General features: G+C 44.8%; 1 protein-coding gene across 1 annotated transcript in view; it reads left to right on the top strand.

Moving 5' to 3' along the window:
- Positions 1 to 17,735, top strand: part of syne1a (spectrin repeat containing, nuclear envelope 1a) — a gene marked incomplete at its 5' end in the record, with an annotated part of 166,459 nt that overhangs the window by 59,178 nt on the left and 89,546 nt on the right. Inside the window, 11 exon segments of the mRNA XM_080790461.1 lie at positions 2,282 to 2,459; positions 4,846 to 5,028; positions 5,423 to 5,566; positions 7,275 to 7,430; positions 8,478 to 8,642; positions 9,107 to 9,279; positions 9,601 to 9,754; positions 10,244 to 10,387; positions 11,129 to 11,293; positions 11,632 to 11,949; positions 14,118 to 14,273. Coding sequence (XP_080646587.1) covers positions 2,282 to 2,459; positions 4,846 to 5,028; positions 5,423 to 5,566; positions 7,275 to 7,430; positions 8,478 to 8,642; positions 9,107 to 9,279; positions 9,601 to 9,754; positions 10,244 to 10,387; positions 11,129 to 11,293; positions 11,632 to 11,949; positions 14,118 to 14,273 — 1,936 coding nt within the window.

A 17,735-nucleotide genomic window follows, 5' to 3' on the forward strand; every position in this document is an offset into this window, starting at 1 on the left:
TGGTTGCAGATTGGCAAAGGCAGACAAAAAAAGAGGGAAAAAAACCCTAGTTTTTTTTAGACTTGGCTTGTGAACTCTTTGCACCTGTTCTGCATTAGACACTGTGGAAGGAGGGAGAGAGATAGAGAGAAAGAGAGAGAGAGAGAGAGAGAGAGAGAGAGTAGATACAAAAAGAGAGATAGAGGCTAAAGGGCAGTATTCCCTCTCCTCTCCTCTTTAGCTCATGCCCGTTTTTGTTTGTCACAGCAGAAAAACTGCTTCTCGCACGCGGCCATCTCCATCCCCACTGTTACCCTTTCATGCCCGCCTCACATCATTAATACTCAAGGGTGTGTGTGTGTGTGTGTGTGTGTGTGTGTGTGTGTCTGTGTGTGTGTGTGTGTGTGTGTGTGTGTGTGTGTGTGTGTGTGTGTGTGTGTGTGTGTGTGCGTGTGCGTGTGCGTGTGCGCGTGTGCGTGTGCGTCTGTGTCTGCGTCTGTGTCTGTGTGTGTGTGTGTGTGTGTGTGTGTGTGTGTGTGTGTGTGTGTGCCTTGTTGCCAGTTTCTCATACGTCCCTTTGGACAGCACCTATTGCTGAAACAGCTGCTCACCTTGTTTCCTGTTCATCACATTTCCTGCTCCAACAAACAAACACAAATACATGATATGAAACAATACATGATATGAAACCCAAGTAGTTTTTAGATACACAATTTGTAGTTTATATTCTATGAAAGTATAGCTTTGTGTGCTACAGTAGTGCTGTATAATAACATTGTTTGACTTATACCAGGTGTGGATTTGACTTGTTGTGACCTTGACATGTTGACCTCTACAGTACATAGCTTGGAGACCATTAATAATTGCTGCATTGCACTTTCCATTATTTGCATCTCGCAATATAATGAGGCTAATGAGAAATCTCATCATCATACTTAACAATGTTCAAGATTCATATAAAATTTCCCCTCTTTGTCAAATAATAATAATACAATAATTTGTTGCTTAACCACTTCAACCGTGTGTCCCTTTTTTGGGCATGTCATTACACGTGATAATTTGTCTTGAATTGATGAATTTTCAATGTTCCAAAATAGCAGAGCTCACCACTTTGTGAGTTTGTAGATCTGCTATTTCCAGAATTTCCTCACAATACCATCCTGCAACGATTACTAAAACAGAGGTAAAATTGGCTGAGGAATGATTAATGCCATAAAGTAGCAACAATTCCCTCAATGATCAAGAAAGTTCAAAATGTCACAAATGTTCAACCCTTTGAAATGGCCCGTTCACCTGCCCTTGTCCTGGGTATCACCGCATGTTCCCTCCAATACGCTCTCCTCTCCTCATGGGCATCAACCTGTCAAACCGCATTGCCTCCAACCTTTCACCCCTGTGAACTCTCGCCCACCCCACATATGTTCTCTCTCAACCCCCTTCTACACTGTAACCCCCATCCCCCAATCTGCACCGCAACTCTCATTCCTTCCACTTCACCCGCTTAGCCCTTTTCTCCACCTGCCCCATTTATCTCTCCTCATCTCCAAAGCCCTACAGACCTCCTTCATACTGTCAGTACAGTGTGTACACTATTTTAACATTTGTACCGATGGAAATATTGCACCCCTCTTCAGTGACTGAATCCCTTTTTTACACTCTGTCTATCTTTCTGTACTGTATGTACAGTATGCATATGTACTGTATGTCCACTCAAAAGGAGACTAATCACAGCTCACATCATAGAACAGAACCACCTCTGCATTGAACATGTCTGCACAACCAGGAAATTCCTGATTTAGTGAACATATTGTGAAAGTGGTAGTTGATCATCTAAGAAGGTAAATACTACTATTAACTTGTTGTACTAGATTATTCAGTGAATCTCACCAACATTGCTCTTTTGAACCACTTTAGCTGTAGTTGCATTATTTATGGTATATGAAGAATAAAAGATCACTATTTCGGCCAAAGCGACATACTGTATAGGCATTTTAACTTGTGTGGTTGTGACATTCTACACTAGTTAAAATGCCCACGCCAATTTGTCAACACAGGGATAATGCCATCACAATCTTTCGTGTACAGCAGTACGACTTTGCCACTGAACGCCACATTGTGATTTATGTAGCTTTGTTTACAAACTGGCCTGGCCACATAGTAACGTGCACAAAGACAGGAGAAAAGGTCGGAAACTGGCAATGCGTCACGAGGTCACACAAATCTGATCCAGGAAATGGCAAGGAAACTGTGCAAGCTTAAACAATTAGCAAATTACTCAGGTGACTCTCCTGTCTTCCTCCAGTCTGAGTCTACGGGCATCCAGGGAATGTCAGAACAAAGAGCGTCTGTTGGAGCAGAGGTTCCGAGCCGCCCTCAGGGACTTCCAGCAGTGGCTGGTCAATGCGAAGATCAGCACCGCCAAGTGCTTCGATGTACCACAGAGCGTTGCAGAGGCCTCCACTGCTCTGCAGAGGATCCAGGTGAGAGAGATATTTCCTTCCAGCCTTTTTCAATCTCATATAGTCTTGGGAGCACTTACAGACAGAAGCACTTGAATTCATGACATTTACTCTGATCTTGCACTCAAGTCACTCTGGAGTCTGGATACGCATCTGCTAAATGCTATACATTATAAACTGTTACACTATAGCAGTCTGGGGCTTTGCTCAAGGGCAAAATATGTTATCCCCATAGCCACATATCTGAATGAACCGTTCATTACAATGGTAATTTATGAGCAAAAGCACCGGAGAAACATGGCTAAATTGGGAAACCATGATGTTGAGGTTGAAGGACCAATTGGTTTCAGAGGGAGATTTCTCAAGAGTATTGACATGCCCACTGTGGAGTATCCTCTGGTGGGCTTGATGGGGTGACAGTGGTTGGTCCTGCCATATAGCTGGAGCCAGGCACACCACTGTTGGGGAAAATGAAATCCCCACAGCAGGGTCTCCCTTCAGCATTGGCTTTTCAATCTACCGTTGTCTCTATCCCTGTATCTCTCTCTCTCTCTCTCTCTCTCTCTCTCTCTCTCTCTCTCTCTCTGTCTGCCTCTCTATCCCCTCTGATCTCGCTCTCTGATGTGTATGTGTGTGTGTGTGTCTCCTTCTGTCTCTTTGTGTATTATGGCAGGCATAGCAGTGTGACAGTTTCTTTAGAGAACCCCAGGGCCCCTTCTATAGGAGTCAGGGACATGTCCGTTAAGCTAGACATCCCCGCGTTTCCCCACACCAGACGGCTAATTACCTCTGACACCTGTCCACAGGTTCAATATAACAAACCACCACAGATTGCTATCACACAGGTTTCAGGCTGAGCTCCTGCACTCACGTGAAGGGGCTGAGTAGATGCAATCAAGTGTATTTGAGTGCATTGAGTAACATTTTGTCATTAATTCAGAGCTTGTGAATGAGTTCAGAATTTGAGAAAAGCACATCCGAAAATCTGAAAAATCATATTTATTTTAGGGCTGGTTTTTTTATTCAAAAAGGGAAACACTTTGCTGGACTTTCTTTGTGTGCTGCGCCTGCTTTCTTCTCCAGGAGTTTTCTTGACTAGATTTGTGGATGAAAGCATCTGTTGTGTGGAGGATATGACGGTGGAGTGGAGAGAGGAATATGGAAGCGGTCATGTTTTATTTATTATTGACTTGGTGGGGAATGTGGAACAATGTTTCCACATGGCTGACCTCCAGGAGGGCAGCGGCACGGGGGGTAGACATGCATTGTGTCACGCTTAATTGGTGTTATACCGTTACAATAGCAGCAGGGAGAAAAGTAGATTGTGTGGAGCAAACTCAGCAAAGAATGAAAGAATGAAGGAAAGTGCTATAGAGGACACGAGGAATGAGAGAAAACTACCAGTAGAAGAACAGAAAGTAGCCCCTCTTGAAAGAAAGAAAGAGTGACAGACTCAGACCATCTGTGTGTGTGTGTGTGTGTGTGTGTGTGTGTGTGTGTGTGTGTGTGTGTGTGTGTGTGTGTGTGTGTGTGTGTGTGTGTGTGTGTGTGTGTGTGTGTGTGTGTGTGTGTGTGTGTGTGTGTGTGTGTGTGTGTGTGTGTGTGTGTGCGTGTGTGCGTGCGTGCGACCAGAGCTCAAGTGTGTAAAAGTGATGTGTTGACTGCACAGATGGTGGAGTGGTGCCTGCTGTGCTACTGTCATCGCCTCAGTTCTCAGTTCTTCCCGTGTGTGTATGTGTGTGTGTGTGTGTGTGTGTGTGTGTGTGTGTGTGTGTGTGTATGTGTGTGTATGTGTGTGTGTGTGTGTGTGTGTGTGTGTGTATGTGTGTGTGTGTGTGGGTTGGGGTCGGGGTGGGGTGACAGCAGAGGGGTGGGGGACGTCAAGGCCACGTATTTCAGGCTCAGTGAGTTTTCTCATCTGTGATTGCTTCGCTGGGTCAGACCCTCCAACCCCCCGCATCCCTCATGCATGTACAGATGGAATTAGCCATGACTCTGCCTAATTACATTGTTTGACAGTGTACAGTGAGATTTGAGGGAACACATCAAATTGTCATGGTCGCTTGGTTTTCACTCTGCGACCAAATTAATTTAATCACTTATATTATGTTACGGTCCATACATCAGCATGGGGTGGATTGGCTATTTTCACTGAATATTTGGAAAATTCTGCTGTGAATGTTTGCCTATGTTGGCCAAATTGTCCTAGGACGCTATACCTGTAGTTCATGTGGGTAAGTAGGCACATTTTACTGTTTAGATTGGGGTCCCAGAGATAAAATAAAAAGGATCACATGGGGGTCTGCGGCCCAATTTTGCATATATTGTGGCCCTTGAACTAAAAGGTTGAGAATCACTGTCCTAATACAGTAGTTCAATGTCATTTTGTTTGTATGTCCCACCACAGGAGTTCCTGGGTGACAGGGAGCATGGACAGGCCAGGCTGAGCACGGTAGGGGCCAGCGGAGAGCTGCTGATGGCTGTGGTGGCCAAAGACAGAGTGGAGGGTCTCAAGGCCAAGGTGGCCAATGCACGAGAAGACTGGAAGAGCCTGATGACCAACCTGCAGATGAGAGAGAATGCACTCAAGGTGAGCTCTGTGTGTGTGTGTGTGTGTGTGTGTGTGTGTGTGTGCGTGTGCGTGTGCGCACGCATGCGTGCCTGCATCCATATAATCAAGCAAGCACGCAAGCACTGGTGTGTCTGTTTGTCCATCTGTCTTTATGTTCTTGTTTGTATTGTATTTGTGTCTTTTGTGTCTCTATGTAAACATGACTATACAAAGATTAATTTGGGGATATATATAAGGATGTTGCATCAGTACAGTATATTCATACAGGTGCAGATCTGTGCCCAGACAATAAGAAATACATTGAAACATTTAAGCACAAAGAACCCTTTCTTTTCAGTATGTTTATTATATGATTGGTTTATTCACTCTCTATATAGTATTTACCTTATGTAAAACTTTTTTTGTTATCCAGAACTTGGAGTCTCAAATGACAGACTTTGAGGCCAGCGCTGAGCCACTCCAGGACTGGTTGAACATCACGGAGGTCAAAGTTCAGGAGAGCAGTGCTCGCCTACATGACCTCCCTGCCAAGAAACAGGAGCTCAGCAAACTAAAGGTACAGTGACCTATTCCACTTTCTCTGCTCCTTTTTTTTTGACCTGATATTATAGCATAGCACCTTGCACTGTTTTAATGCATGAGCAGGTGAACCTCTGCGCTCTCTTAAAGGTAAAGAAAGTGATGTCATCACACCATGTACTGTACTTGATGTACAGTATCATAATGATATAATCGGGCCGTGTCATGCCCCCTTTAACATTAATGGACACTACCAGGTATTCACTGTTTATAGGGGTGTAACACGTCGAACCCACAAAAACGTGTTTTACTTTTATTGCATGCACAGGTTTGCACGCGACTGTTCTTGCCAATCCCAGCCAAACCGAGACATCTGGCCACCCTATCGTATTTGGTGTAGCTTGGAGCTGGTCTTATCTCTTGCGTGTCTGGCGCAGGTGCTTTTTTTTGCAGCGTAGCACATTGATTGGATTAGGTGCTGTGACTTCACATGGATTGCAATCAGAATTCCTTCGATCTGAACGTTCAACAATTGATGTGGCATTTCAAGCACTTGATTCTTCATTAATCCAGTGCTACGCGTTTTAACAGATGAGCGGTGATGCGTGCATGCGTGCATACCGAAAATAAGTGTATGTGATCTGTAAGCTCACAACACGTCACAGAGCGGCGCTGCCTTTCCTTTTTGACAGTAGTAAATGTCTTATATTGAAGGTTTGCGCGAAATCACCTACAGTACAAGGAGACAAAGCAGTTGTAGCTCATCATAAGATGAAGATACACATCCCGCAAGTACAATCTGAAATCAGTTTGCAACAGAGGAAGGGAAGGACCTAATTACATTTGTTGAGCACCACTGGATCAAAATACAGCAGCGCCTGTGTGTGCCTTGACACAATAGTCACATGGAAAAGTCCAGAAATCTAATTAATTCCGCTTCTGTCAGAGCTGAAACGCAGCGCTGCTAAAAGGCTCTTTCAGGATGTGATAACAGCCTCCACCCTGTCTGGCACAGATAGAAGATGGAGGGAAAGCAGGCGGCATTGAAAAAAAAAGATAAAACTGACAAAAGGGGAGAACAAATATATATCACAATTCACACCCATCTCAAAGGCACTACTCTTATCAGTGTTGCTATTTTCGTATTTACTTTGTTTCCTGCTCTTCGTCGTTGCCTTTTGTTTGGCCCTGCAAGCAATTACATTTTCTCTCCAAAGCACCTACTGTACTGTATCGCACAACACCGTACAATACAGGCTTCACCTGGTTGAACCTGTGCTACCTCTTTACTTCTTTACCTCCTCTTTTTCCGTCATTCACCCCCGACCCCTCCTTTGTGTTATGTTGCCCTGTGCTGTCAACTGTCTAACCGTATTCCTGAAAGAATATCGCTGATGCTGTGTTTTTAAGATGTTCTCTTCTTCCCTGTGTTCATGCTCATATCTCATTGTGCTCTTCTTGTTCTGTGTCTGTCCTTGTGTCATATCTTACCTGCTCTCCCTCGTCTCTACTACCACCATATCTCCACACAATCTGCCTGCCATGCAAACTGCCCCATTCTCTGTCCTCTCATCCTTTCCTCATGACCCTCCTTACACACCCAATCCTCCACTCTTGTTTCCTTTCATCCATTATCAACTTTATCTCCAATCCTATCTCCCTTTCTTTCATCTCCAACTCTGCCCACTCTTCTCCTGCTTCTCTCCTCCCCTTCCTCCTATACTTCATCTCCATACTGGGCCCAGTGTGTTCTGGAGGAGATGGCGAGTCGTGAAGCCGAGCTGAGCCGACTGCGGGAGAGGGCTCACCGCCTCTGGGAGGGCCAGGCGGCCGGGAAAGGCTTTGTTCACCGCGTGTCCCAGCTGTCAGCTCAGTACCTAGCCCTCAGCAACTTGACCAAGGTAATATTCTTACCCAGCTCTTGTACTCCCCATGGCACCCATCTATTACCCACCCCTCCTGCGCCTCTCTTACCCTCTTCTCTGTGCCTTGCTTTGATGTATTCGCATACTACTGTAAGAGATGGAGCCTCCTATTGAGCCTGTATCATCTACTTTGGCTTTCACTGTGTTTTTCGCTGTGTCATGCATATTATACATACAGGTACATACAGTATTTCACCATTGCTGTAATTCCTAGCAACACACGTACCACGTCCTCAATAGGCTTGTAGTGGGTACGATCGCTAGGGAACGTCTCACTATACAGGACCAGTGCGCCCGGTCGTGGTGATTTGTCATACGCTGAGGGTTCACTGCCTCATTAGCCTGGGGAAAAGGCCAAGGCCATTGGTGATTATCGCTATCTACCAAAGTGCGTCTGAAAAGCCAGAGATTAAATGTGTCACTAATGTTACCTAGGAATAGAGAGTGACCTTTCTCAGCAGCCCCAGGTTGATCATTGCACTCGTTTTGATTAATTCTGTGAGACGGTACAGAGCACCTTACACTGGCCGCGCAAGCAAGCACCGTGTACCTCACCGGAGGACAATGAGGTTGTACCAACAATGATGAATGGGATTTATTTTATGTTGTCAGCCACCTCACAGAGTGAGTGCTATTTTTAGCTCTGCTTCCCCTGCCAGACGCATAGACAGGAAAATAAATGATTCAAACAGGAATAGAAACATTTGGAGTTGTCGCTTGTAGCTAGACCTCTCCTTAATCTGCATTGAGTTCTGATGTTAACGCTGTCATGAGTCATTATGTTGGACAAGAAAACAAAAAGAATACATATACGTACATTGTTTTCCACGTTACAGTGGGAGACTGTGGAGCTCTCAAGAGAATTAAAATCAAACACACTGTGGAAAAGGAAATTTATCCTGGTTAATATGCACTCGAAACTCCCCCAGAGCTCTTGTGTGAAGCCGTTTCTCCAGCGGGAGAGCTGTTGAAGGAACATAGAACGAAGGCTGCATTTATGACACTGTGCTCTGCTCTCTCAAGGACAAGGCCTCCAGAATTGAGCGAATTGTCGGGGAGCATCGCCTCTTCTCCCATGGGCTGAAGGAGCTCCAGGACTGGGTGTGTGAAGCCCAGAGCGTCCTCAACACCTGCCTCTCACCCACCGCGGACAAGAGTGTCTTGGAGGACCGGATGATACAGCTGGAGGTGGGTAGCTAAGGAACAATGAGAAGGCGGAGAGAATAAAGGTCCATTCACATTGAGCGCTATAACTATAACTACAGTATAACTATAAAAATATTGTTTTTAAAATTGTTCAAGTCAAGTGGACAGCAGAGTTCACACCAACTACAACTAAATATAATGGTGAAAATATAGTTATTGTTATACTGTACATGTACAGTAGTTATAGTGCTCAGTGTGAATGGCTATAGCATGATGTATTTTAAAGTACTGTTCATTTCAAAAGCAGTGCGATAAATGAACACGTTCAACATTTTGAAAAGCATCTCTTCTCTACAATATTGTGTTTATTCTTCCATACACAGTAAAATAAAAATCCATAGTGTTACTGTAACCTAAAGGACACCTACAGTACAGTACTGTATGGCTCCTTTGGGTTGCATTTGTACTGTGCATTCCTCCTACTGTACTCTCCCCTCTGTCTGCAGGCTCTGCTGGCAGCCCGGCAGGAGAGGGAGATCCAGTTAAAAATGCTGCTGACGCGAGGCGAAGCCGTCCAGAGGAACACATCAGCTGAGGGCGTCCCGGTGGTGCGCAAACAGATCCAAGACCTCAAGGACTCATGGGACTCCCTCCTCTCTGCCTCCATTCAGTGTAAAAGGTCACGACTGCCAACTAATCAGTTAATTAGTCAGTCAGTCAATCAATTGATCAGTCAATCAACTGATGAATTAGACAGGTTTTCCATGATGGATTCCAGTCAGCTAAAAAGGTTGCGAGAATTGTCAATACAATTTAGAGAATGTTCTTGAGTTGTTGGGTGGGTTTTCCATTGGTGTGTGTGTGCGTGCGTGCGTGCGTGCGTGCGTGCGTGCGCGTGAGTGCGTGTGTGCATGCGTGCGTTGCGTTCCTTGCACGAGTGTGCTCTCACATACTGTAAGTCTTTATTGCATATTTATTTTTGCTGTGTTCATTGTAACAGCCAGCTGGAGGGCTCTCTGTCACAGTGGACCAGTTACCAGGAAGACGTGGGTCAGTTCGTCCTGTGGATGGACCGCGTGGAGGAGACACTGGGCAGCTCAGACAGACAGTATTCTGAGATGAGAGACAAGACAGCTAACCTAGGAAAGACCAAGGTACAGTACCACAGCGCACACAGCTATATCAGAGTGCCATCATCTGATGTAATGACAGTATCCAGTGAGAAGTAATTTGTGTACAGTAATGTAAAACACATTTCGTTTCGTGGTCCCAAACCCAAAAACCTGGTCCTGCAGGTGACCTAACCAGAATCTTAATTGTATTCACATGGCGTCCTTGCAATTTGACATCCAACAGACTCATTAGACATAGTGTAATGGAACACCAGATGGAAACTGGCAAATTTTGGCAACGATATTTATCGTAGAGGAAAAAACGGAGGGGGCCTATTATAGAGCAGGGTTTCCGAAACAATGGGTCTGGACACATTTTTGGGTCAATTTTTATGGGCTGAGAGTTTTGATCACAATGCACGCATTCACTTCACAACAATCACACCTGGGAGCTCTGCAATGGACCTGTATACACCTGCATGAGTGTTGGTGGGTGTATATTTAGTGTTGTGTGCTTGTACTCCATTTTAGCTCCTCTATGAGGAAGTGCTGAGTCACAGCAGTCCTTTGGAGACCATCGCCACCAAGGGTTCCAACATGGCTGAACACTACACCACCCAGCAGGAGGTGCAACAGCTGCAGCTCAGATACAGTAGTCTCAAAGACAAGGCCAAGGTATTTGTTCACAACACAATCATTGGTTGTTGTCTCCACCAGGCCGAAGGCTTGGGGAGAGAGTATGTTTTGCACTGGTCGGTGCCAAATTTTGCACGCACACTCCCTAGATGACAACGATGAACCTCTGCCCCAAATCTTCCAGAACGGCCTAGCGCCTTATAGCGCCACCAGGAGGCCGACTTTTGAAAAACTTTTTTTTGTTATTACCCCTCAAGATTCTGTCCAAAAATCTCGCAAATCATTACACACTATCTCTATAGTCATGTGTTCAAGATGGATCTGTCCGATATTTCATATTCCATCCTAATTGGCTAACATTGGCTTTAAATTTTTCATTTTTGAACAAAAAGCCTCAAATCATGAACGCAGCGTGCAATTATAGCGCCACCAACAGGTGGATCTTTGAAAAACACAGTTTTGGAACAAAATGCCTCAAATCATCCAATTGTCATCCAAGGCAAGAAGAAATGACACCCTTTTCACATTGGCCTATTATAGCGCCACCAGGAGGCCACAACGTGACCTGCCCTGGTGGAGATCTGTGCCCCAAGGGGCACTTTATCTAGTTAAGTCCTGTTTTTGCTCCATAATTTACTTTGAAGAATGATTCTATTCTGAAACAGTAGAGCTTTTATCTGGAATTGATTTTTTTGTTTAATTTAGGAATAACCTATGATAACACTCCTGCAGTGTTACATTGTTTGTGTTTACCGTGTGTTTGGTGCTCTTGTCTCCCAGGCTGCTGTCAGTAAGGCCAAGGAGCTGGTGTTGGTCCACCAGGAATACCAGAGGGGGTTACATGTGTTTGAGGACTGGCTGGAGCAGGAGCAAGCCACACTGGCCTCCTTGTCCCATCCCGAGGGGAACGTTGACACGCTTGAGAACACACTGCATCAGCTACAGGTTATTATACTGTCCCACATCTGTTGATATAATGTGATAGACTAGTACAGTATATTGCATAGTTCCAGAGCCCTGAATCACTATTTGCTATTGACTCATCAGGCTCATCCCTCCCACTTTGCAAATGTTGTCTAGTGGTTCCGAGAAACGACCGAGCAAATCATCAGAAATCAATAAGCATTATCATTTTTCATCCTGTATTCACTCAGTCAGTCAATCTTTTGAGCACCTGGTGTATATCTACCTTATCAGACTCTGTTGTACACTTGACAAACTTACACAACTGGACTCTAAAATTTAAATCACGCCTGCACGCCTGTCTTCCCTTCCCTTCACAGCTCCAGCAGGACAGCTGTTCAAAAGGCCAGGCCCTGCTGTCCTCCGTGTTGACCAGCAGGGACCGTGTCATCCCCTGGGGTGCACCCCAAATCGAGGACCGTGCACTGGACACGGCACAGCGGGAGTGGGGGGCCTACCAGGACCGTCTGGAAGAGACGCAGAGCCAGCAGAACTCCACCCTGGCCAGGCTGAGGCAGATGGGTCAGAGGTTCCAGAGCCTGGCCCAGTGGCTGGAGGAGATGGAGAGGAAAGTAAACATCAGACGTCATCGGAAGTCAGACAGAGCCACCAAGGAAGCCCAACTGAAACAGCTCAAGGTAAGAGGGAAAAATTACATTAACTTTACATTAACTCATTGACTGACAAATACATTTCTTGCTGCGGTTAGCCACTGCCAGACTTTTTTCGTATTTGCTTAACTTTTTAAGTCACAGATATTAATCTTCACTACGATCCCTGCCCATTGATCCGAGAGACGTTCACTGCGTGCTTGCGAAGAAATAAACTGTGTGTGAAACCGTCCTTTTGTTCAATAGTTAGAGTCCATTGAAAATGTGAATGTTGGTCGTGGCTGAAGTGGAACGATGCAGGAAGATAGATTTAAGCGTTATAGAAAATGCTCTAATATGGGAGTGGACGGGAGGCGAGTTTTATCAATCACGTGATTTCCTTGTTCCTGGTTTCACAGGGACTCTGTGACACTGAATCATAGGTTAGCTAAGAGCGCCATCTTGTGTAAAAACACAAACACCTCGCCAAACTTGTCTTTGGCAGTGTGGGCCTCCAAACCTCATACTATTGGTATTTCACATTATCTCCAAGTCATATGAGTCAGATGTCTCATATACCATTCCAATTTCGCCATCATCAAAAATCCGGCCTGCACTCAGAGGAGTGCAGATTAGAGACGCTCCTACAGGACTGTCTGATTGTATCACACCTGTGAACACAGAAGGAGTATCTATCTATATAAGGTCATGACGACCGTATCATTTCTGCAAGATCATGACTGTATAATTTCTGTAAGACGTGGTAAGATGGTGAGATGAAGGTCCAGGCGGACTGAAATGTCAAATTGATGCTGCTGAGCAAGAGCAGGGTGCAGGATTTTTCTTTGTAAATATGTCTTCATGAATGGACAATTGTACAAGTATAAAGTATAACGTTTTCCCAAAAGGGTATAGGTGGCAATCTGCACGGTACAGAATGCCTTTTGGACAAGCTGCCTTGTGCACTTTATAGTGATCATAGTATTTAGTTAAGTTATTATGCCTTTTTTATGTTCACCTTTTAAATCCACTTCATTCATGAAGGCAGGATGTGTGAGTGTGAGGGGATAGCAACTCTGATAGTTCCAGTAGTTTGTGCACTAACATCTGGTGATCTGAAGATGGATGAGATACTCCTTCATATCCTGTGCAGACAAAACTGAAATGCTATTTTAGACAGTGACGACCACACAGACCTCCCTCTTAGCCCCAGTAGCTGTACAGCTCCCATAAAATAATCTGTCCAGAAATAATTGTTTTATTTTAGATCCAGACCTTGTCTTTGACAGTCACATCAAGGAAATGGCACAGAAATAGTCATGCCAAGTTTATTTGTATCGACTTTAATGTGGCAGTGGCAGTCTCAATGGACTGAATGGGCCATGATTAACACTTAACCATGACAAACCAAACTGTGTTTTTGTTATTTAGTTCCTAGCATTGATTACTCCAGCTCTCCATCTCAGCTCTCAAAAACATCACATGATGATCAATACTCTGCAGCTGTGTGTCATGATGTAAAGTTGTAAACTAGATTGCAGACAAACATAACCGTATGATCTCAGTCACTCTTATCCTGCTCCTTGTAAACGCTTACAGTATATTGACTATGAAGTTACCATTGATTTTTCCACTGGACTAGCAACACAGTGTGTCAATGATTAAATTCTCCTCTGCGAGCACTCCCTGTGGAACAAGCTCCCTGCTCATGTCAAGGAATCACACACTGACTGTTGCTTACGATATCTGCCAACTCGTGACTTCTGGGAAAATGACCCCTTTGTTTCCTTCCGTTCAGTCTGTCATTCATCCTATCAAATGCCCTGGTCTATAATAATTATATCTTCAGTGTGAGTGCAAACACAAGCACACAAATGCTTGCACACACGCACGCACGCATGCAAGTTTAATTTCTTGCTTTTACTGTATTTCCTGTATTTCATCTGGATTTGTGCTTTTCTTTTTTATTTTCTTTATTTTTTTCTAGGGGAAAAGGGGGCTTTGTGACAGTCTCGGATCAAACTGGTATATAAATGCAGTAGCCTTTCTGGGACTACGCAAACTCTTGTGTGTGCTTTTATTTTTTATTTTCCTTTATTTTTTTCTGGGGGAAAAAGGGGCTTTGTGACAGTTTCGGTTGGTTCAAACTGGTATATACATGCAGTAGCCTTTCTGGGACTACGCAAACTCTTGTGTGTCTGTGTCCTTGTGAACAGGCATGGCAGGATGCAGTGCTGGCACGCCAGGCAGAGGTAGATGGCCTCTCCTCGCTGGCACAGATGGTCCTGGAAGAGTCTCACATCAGCAGCCGTGTGAGCGCTACAGCAACGCAGCTCACCACCCGCTACCATGCCCTGCTGTTCAACACACAGGTGGGCCACACTTTGTGTTGATCAGATCCCCAAAAGATCATGTCTACATGAGTCCGTTTTGCACATGAATGGGTGGGGGCTCGTATGTAAAGGGGGCTCATCTGTAAAAAGGCAGAATAGAAGTTGTATTACCATAACTTGAATATGCTTGATAGCTATGATTTGGCTTGCACTTGTTTCATCCAGTACACACAAGAATCCTATCAAAATCAGGTCCATTTCTTCACTCTTGGAATTTCATGAACACTATGGATTTTGCTGTGTACGTTGCCCTTGCCATAAAGACATGTCATTTGTTCCGGGAAAGTCTGGGCTTTGTTTCTGTAACACCCCATTGACGCAGCTTTGAGAGTAGTGCCTGTGAGAACGGTCAGTGTTGTACTGTACGCTCAAATATACAGTAGTCTCTCTATTCACCAGCTTCTCCGGAGGGCAACTAAAGGAAAATCAATGGGACTCCTCTGGTCTGGGGCTTCGACTGTAATTAAATGCTACAGAAGGCAATCTCACACCCAGCACCAAGAGTGGAAAGGCTTCTCTGGCACAGCATTGATTTTTTACACTTTCATAACACCTCAGGGTGTGTGTGTGTGTGTGTGTGTGTGTGTGTGTGTGTGTGTGTGTGTGTGTGTGTGTGTGTGTGTGTGTGTGTGTGTGTGTGTGTGTGTGTGTGTGTGTGTGTGTGTGTGTGTGTGTGTGTGTGTGTGTGTGTGTGTGTGTGTGTGTGTGTGTGTGTGTGTGTGTGTGTGTGTGTGTGTGTGTGTGTGTACTTGACACCTCTCCCACACACACACACACACACACACACACACACACACACACACACACTTTTTGAGCACATCTTAAAATGAACATGCATGCATATGCTTACAAACACTTGACTCACGCGTGCATGCACAAATAAGCATGTTCTTCTTTTCCCCTATTTCCATGGATGCATGTACCGGTAATTATTCTGTGTAAAGTGGGGGCCATATGGGCTGAGAGGTACTGTAGAAAGCTGCTACCTCTTCTTCGTCAGGAAAGGTGTGCACTCAGCACTATCAGCTAATTGGAGCTTCTCACCATGGGACTCGCCATGAATGATGTGTCAAAACCCACAACAGCCCTCACGCCCTCTCCCCACTCATAGTGCTGCTGACTGTGAATCAGTCAAGTGGATAATGCGTCAAAAACTACCCTCTCCACCCTGTAGTGAAGGTATTGACATTTGGGGGATGAAAGTGCTGTGGAGAAAGGTTATTTTTCAGTTTTGATGGCTGATCAGAGAGCTCCTTTCTGTCTCTGTGATCCCTATTGGCTGACTTAAAACACTGGGGTGTATAGGCTAAATTCTCAAATGTCTCCACATGAAAGAGATTACAGGTCTTCATAGTCAAAGAGTTTTCTGTGTCTCTTTTTGACCAGATAGACACAGGCTTGTTAAAAATAACAGTCACAATTTTCACAAATACGTTTTGATATTTGGATGAAATATTTGGATATTTGAATCAAATCTGAAGGACTAATATAAAAAAGAGTGTTGCACATAAATGGGCCTGCAAAGTTCTGCGCAGATCAGTGCATGTAAAGACGTGACTTCGCCTGTTATAGCGCCACCATGAGGCTGACTTGAAAAATGTCAAGTGGCATTGCTTCCTCAGCCTGGTGGGAATATGCGTGCACAGTTTCACTGCACCTGGGCCCTGCGTTCATGATTTGCATGATTTTGTACAAAATGTCGCCACTCCTGAAAACTTTGGAATGTAATCTTAGCCAATCAGTGTAGAATCTGAGAAATCCAATAGACTCGTCTTGATCACATGACTACAGAGATCATGTGTACCGATTTGCGTGAGATTTGGATGAAATCTGTGCGACTAATATAAACAAATGGGTTTATCAGAATTTGGGTCTTTGGCATCCAGGGAGTGTGTCACGATCCGTGAGGTTTTCTGCTGTGTTCTAGACAGTGTTCCTTGTTCCTAGTTTGTGTGTTTTAGTGTTGTGCTCTTTTATTTTGTAGTATTTAGTGCCCTGGTTTCCTTTGTGGTTACTGTTACCTGTCTTGTCTCACCTGTGATTATTAGTTTGCTCCACCTGTGTCTTGTTAGTCTCTTAGCCAATCCCTGTCTTGATTTTGAGTTATGTTCACCTGTGCCCTGTTTTCCTTGTGTGTATTTATAGCCCTGGTTTGTTGAGTGCCTTGTCAGTTCATTGTTGGTTGTCAAGTGTGATGTTGCTTGTTCCTGGATTTTGGTGAATAAAACCTCCTGCATTTAGACTGCTTTGCATCTACGCCTCCCTGTCCTGCATTTGGGTCCTACCCTGGTCCTACCTTCTTGATTCACATCGTGACAGAGTGTGTGTGCAACTGTGCACAGTTTGGCGTAGATGGGGCCAACAGTGCCGGCGATTAGCTGGTAACGGATGGACAGACACACGCACACACACACACACGCACGCACGCACACACGCACCCACCCAGAGTGCAAAACGTACTCTCTCCAGTGCCGTTTCTACGGGGGGGCACTAGGGGGCACTGCCCCCCCAGATAGACTTTGTGCCCCCCCAGTCCAGAACCCTACCCCACCATTATTTTTAATGTTTTACAGGTTTAAAATATATATAATGTGTTATTTTCATGTTCTTTGTGTTTATAATAAATTTACATTTTCTAATTAATTTATAGTAATAGAAATGCAATAATAAAAAGTACACTGGCACCTAGTCGGTGCACCTAGTCGGATTCGTTTTGATGCAGCGCACCAAAAGCTACGTCATTCAGTCACAGTGAAAACAAACCCAAACCGGTAAAATTGAATCATGGATATTAGGAACTGGCTCAAAGCCAAAACACCAAACTCTATAAACCCACCAGCACCTTCAGAAAGGCAGACTGATGACGATACTGAAACCAACACCATGTCGCCTGTTGTTGTTAATATTGCGGGGAGTCGTTAGAGCACCGAGCACTACTAAATGCACAACGAAATTCGGTCGTCGGATCACATTACTGGGGGTTCGCGAGTGTCGGATAGCATTATTCCAGTGAGGCAGAGGGCTGCTGTTGCTGTAGCAACTTCCACAGCAGCAGCTCAACTTTCGGACCTCCACCACCACCGCATGCTTCTCCACCAGAGGTTCTTGGTTCTGGCACACCGTCACCGAATCAGGTAAAACGGGACAAATACCCAAGTAGCCTTCATAATGGCAAACGCGCAATCTGCAGACGCGCAGATCCCCCCCCTTTGCCTCCCGACATAAATACACTATATAGACTTGTTGTTTTTGGTTGGTGCATAAACTTTTACTCATATTCCCCTACCGTGGAGATGGCGACATATAAAAGACACTATAAGCCTAAATGCTCAACTATTTGTTGGTGATTAATGGTTGGTGCATAGGCTATAGTCTTTTTTTTCTACTTTCCTCCCGCCGTGGAGATGCTCATTGTGTTCATTGTGTTGTTGGTGCGATGCG

The sequence above is a fragment of the Protomyctophum bolini genome, assembly GCF_963924005.1.
Source record: "Protomyctophum bolini genome assembly, chromosome: 19".
Classification (NCBI taxonomy): Eukaryota; Metazoa; Chordata; class Actinopteri; order Myctophiformes; family Myctophidae; genus Protomyctophum; species Protomyctophum bolini.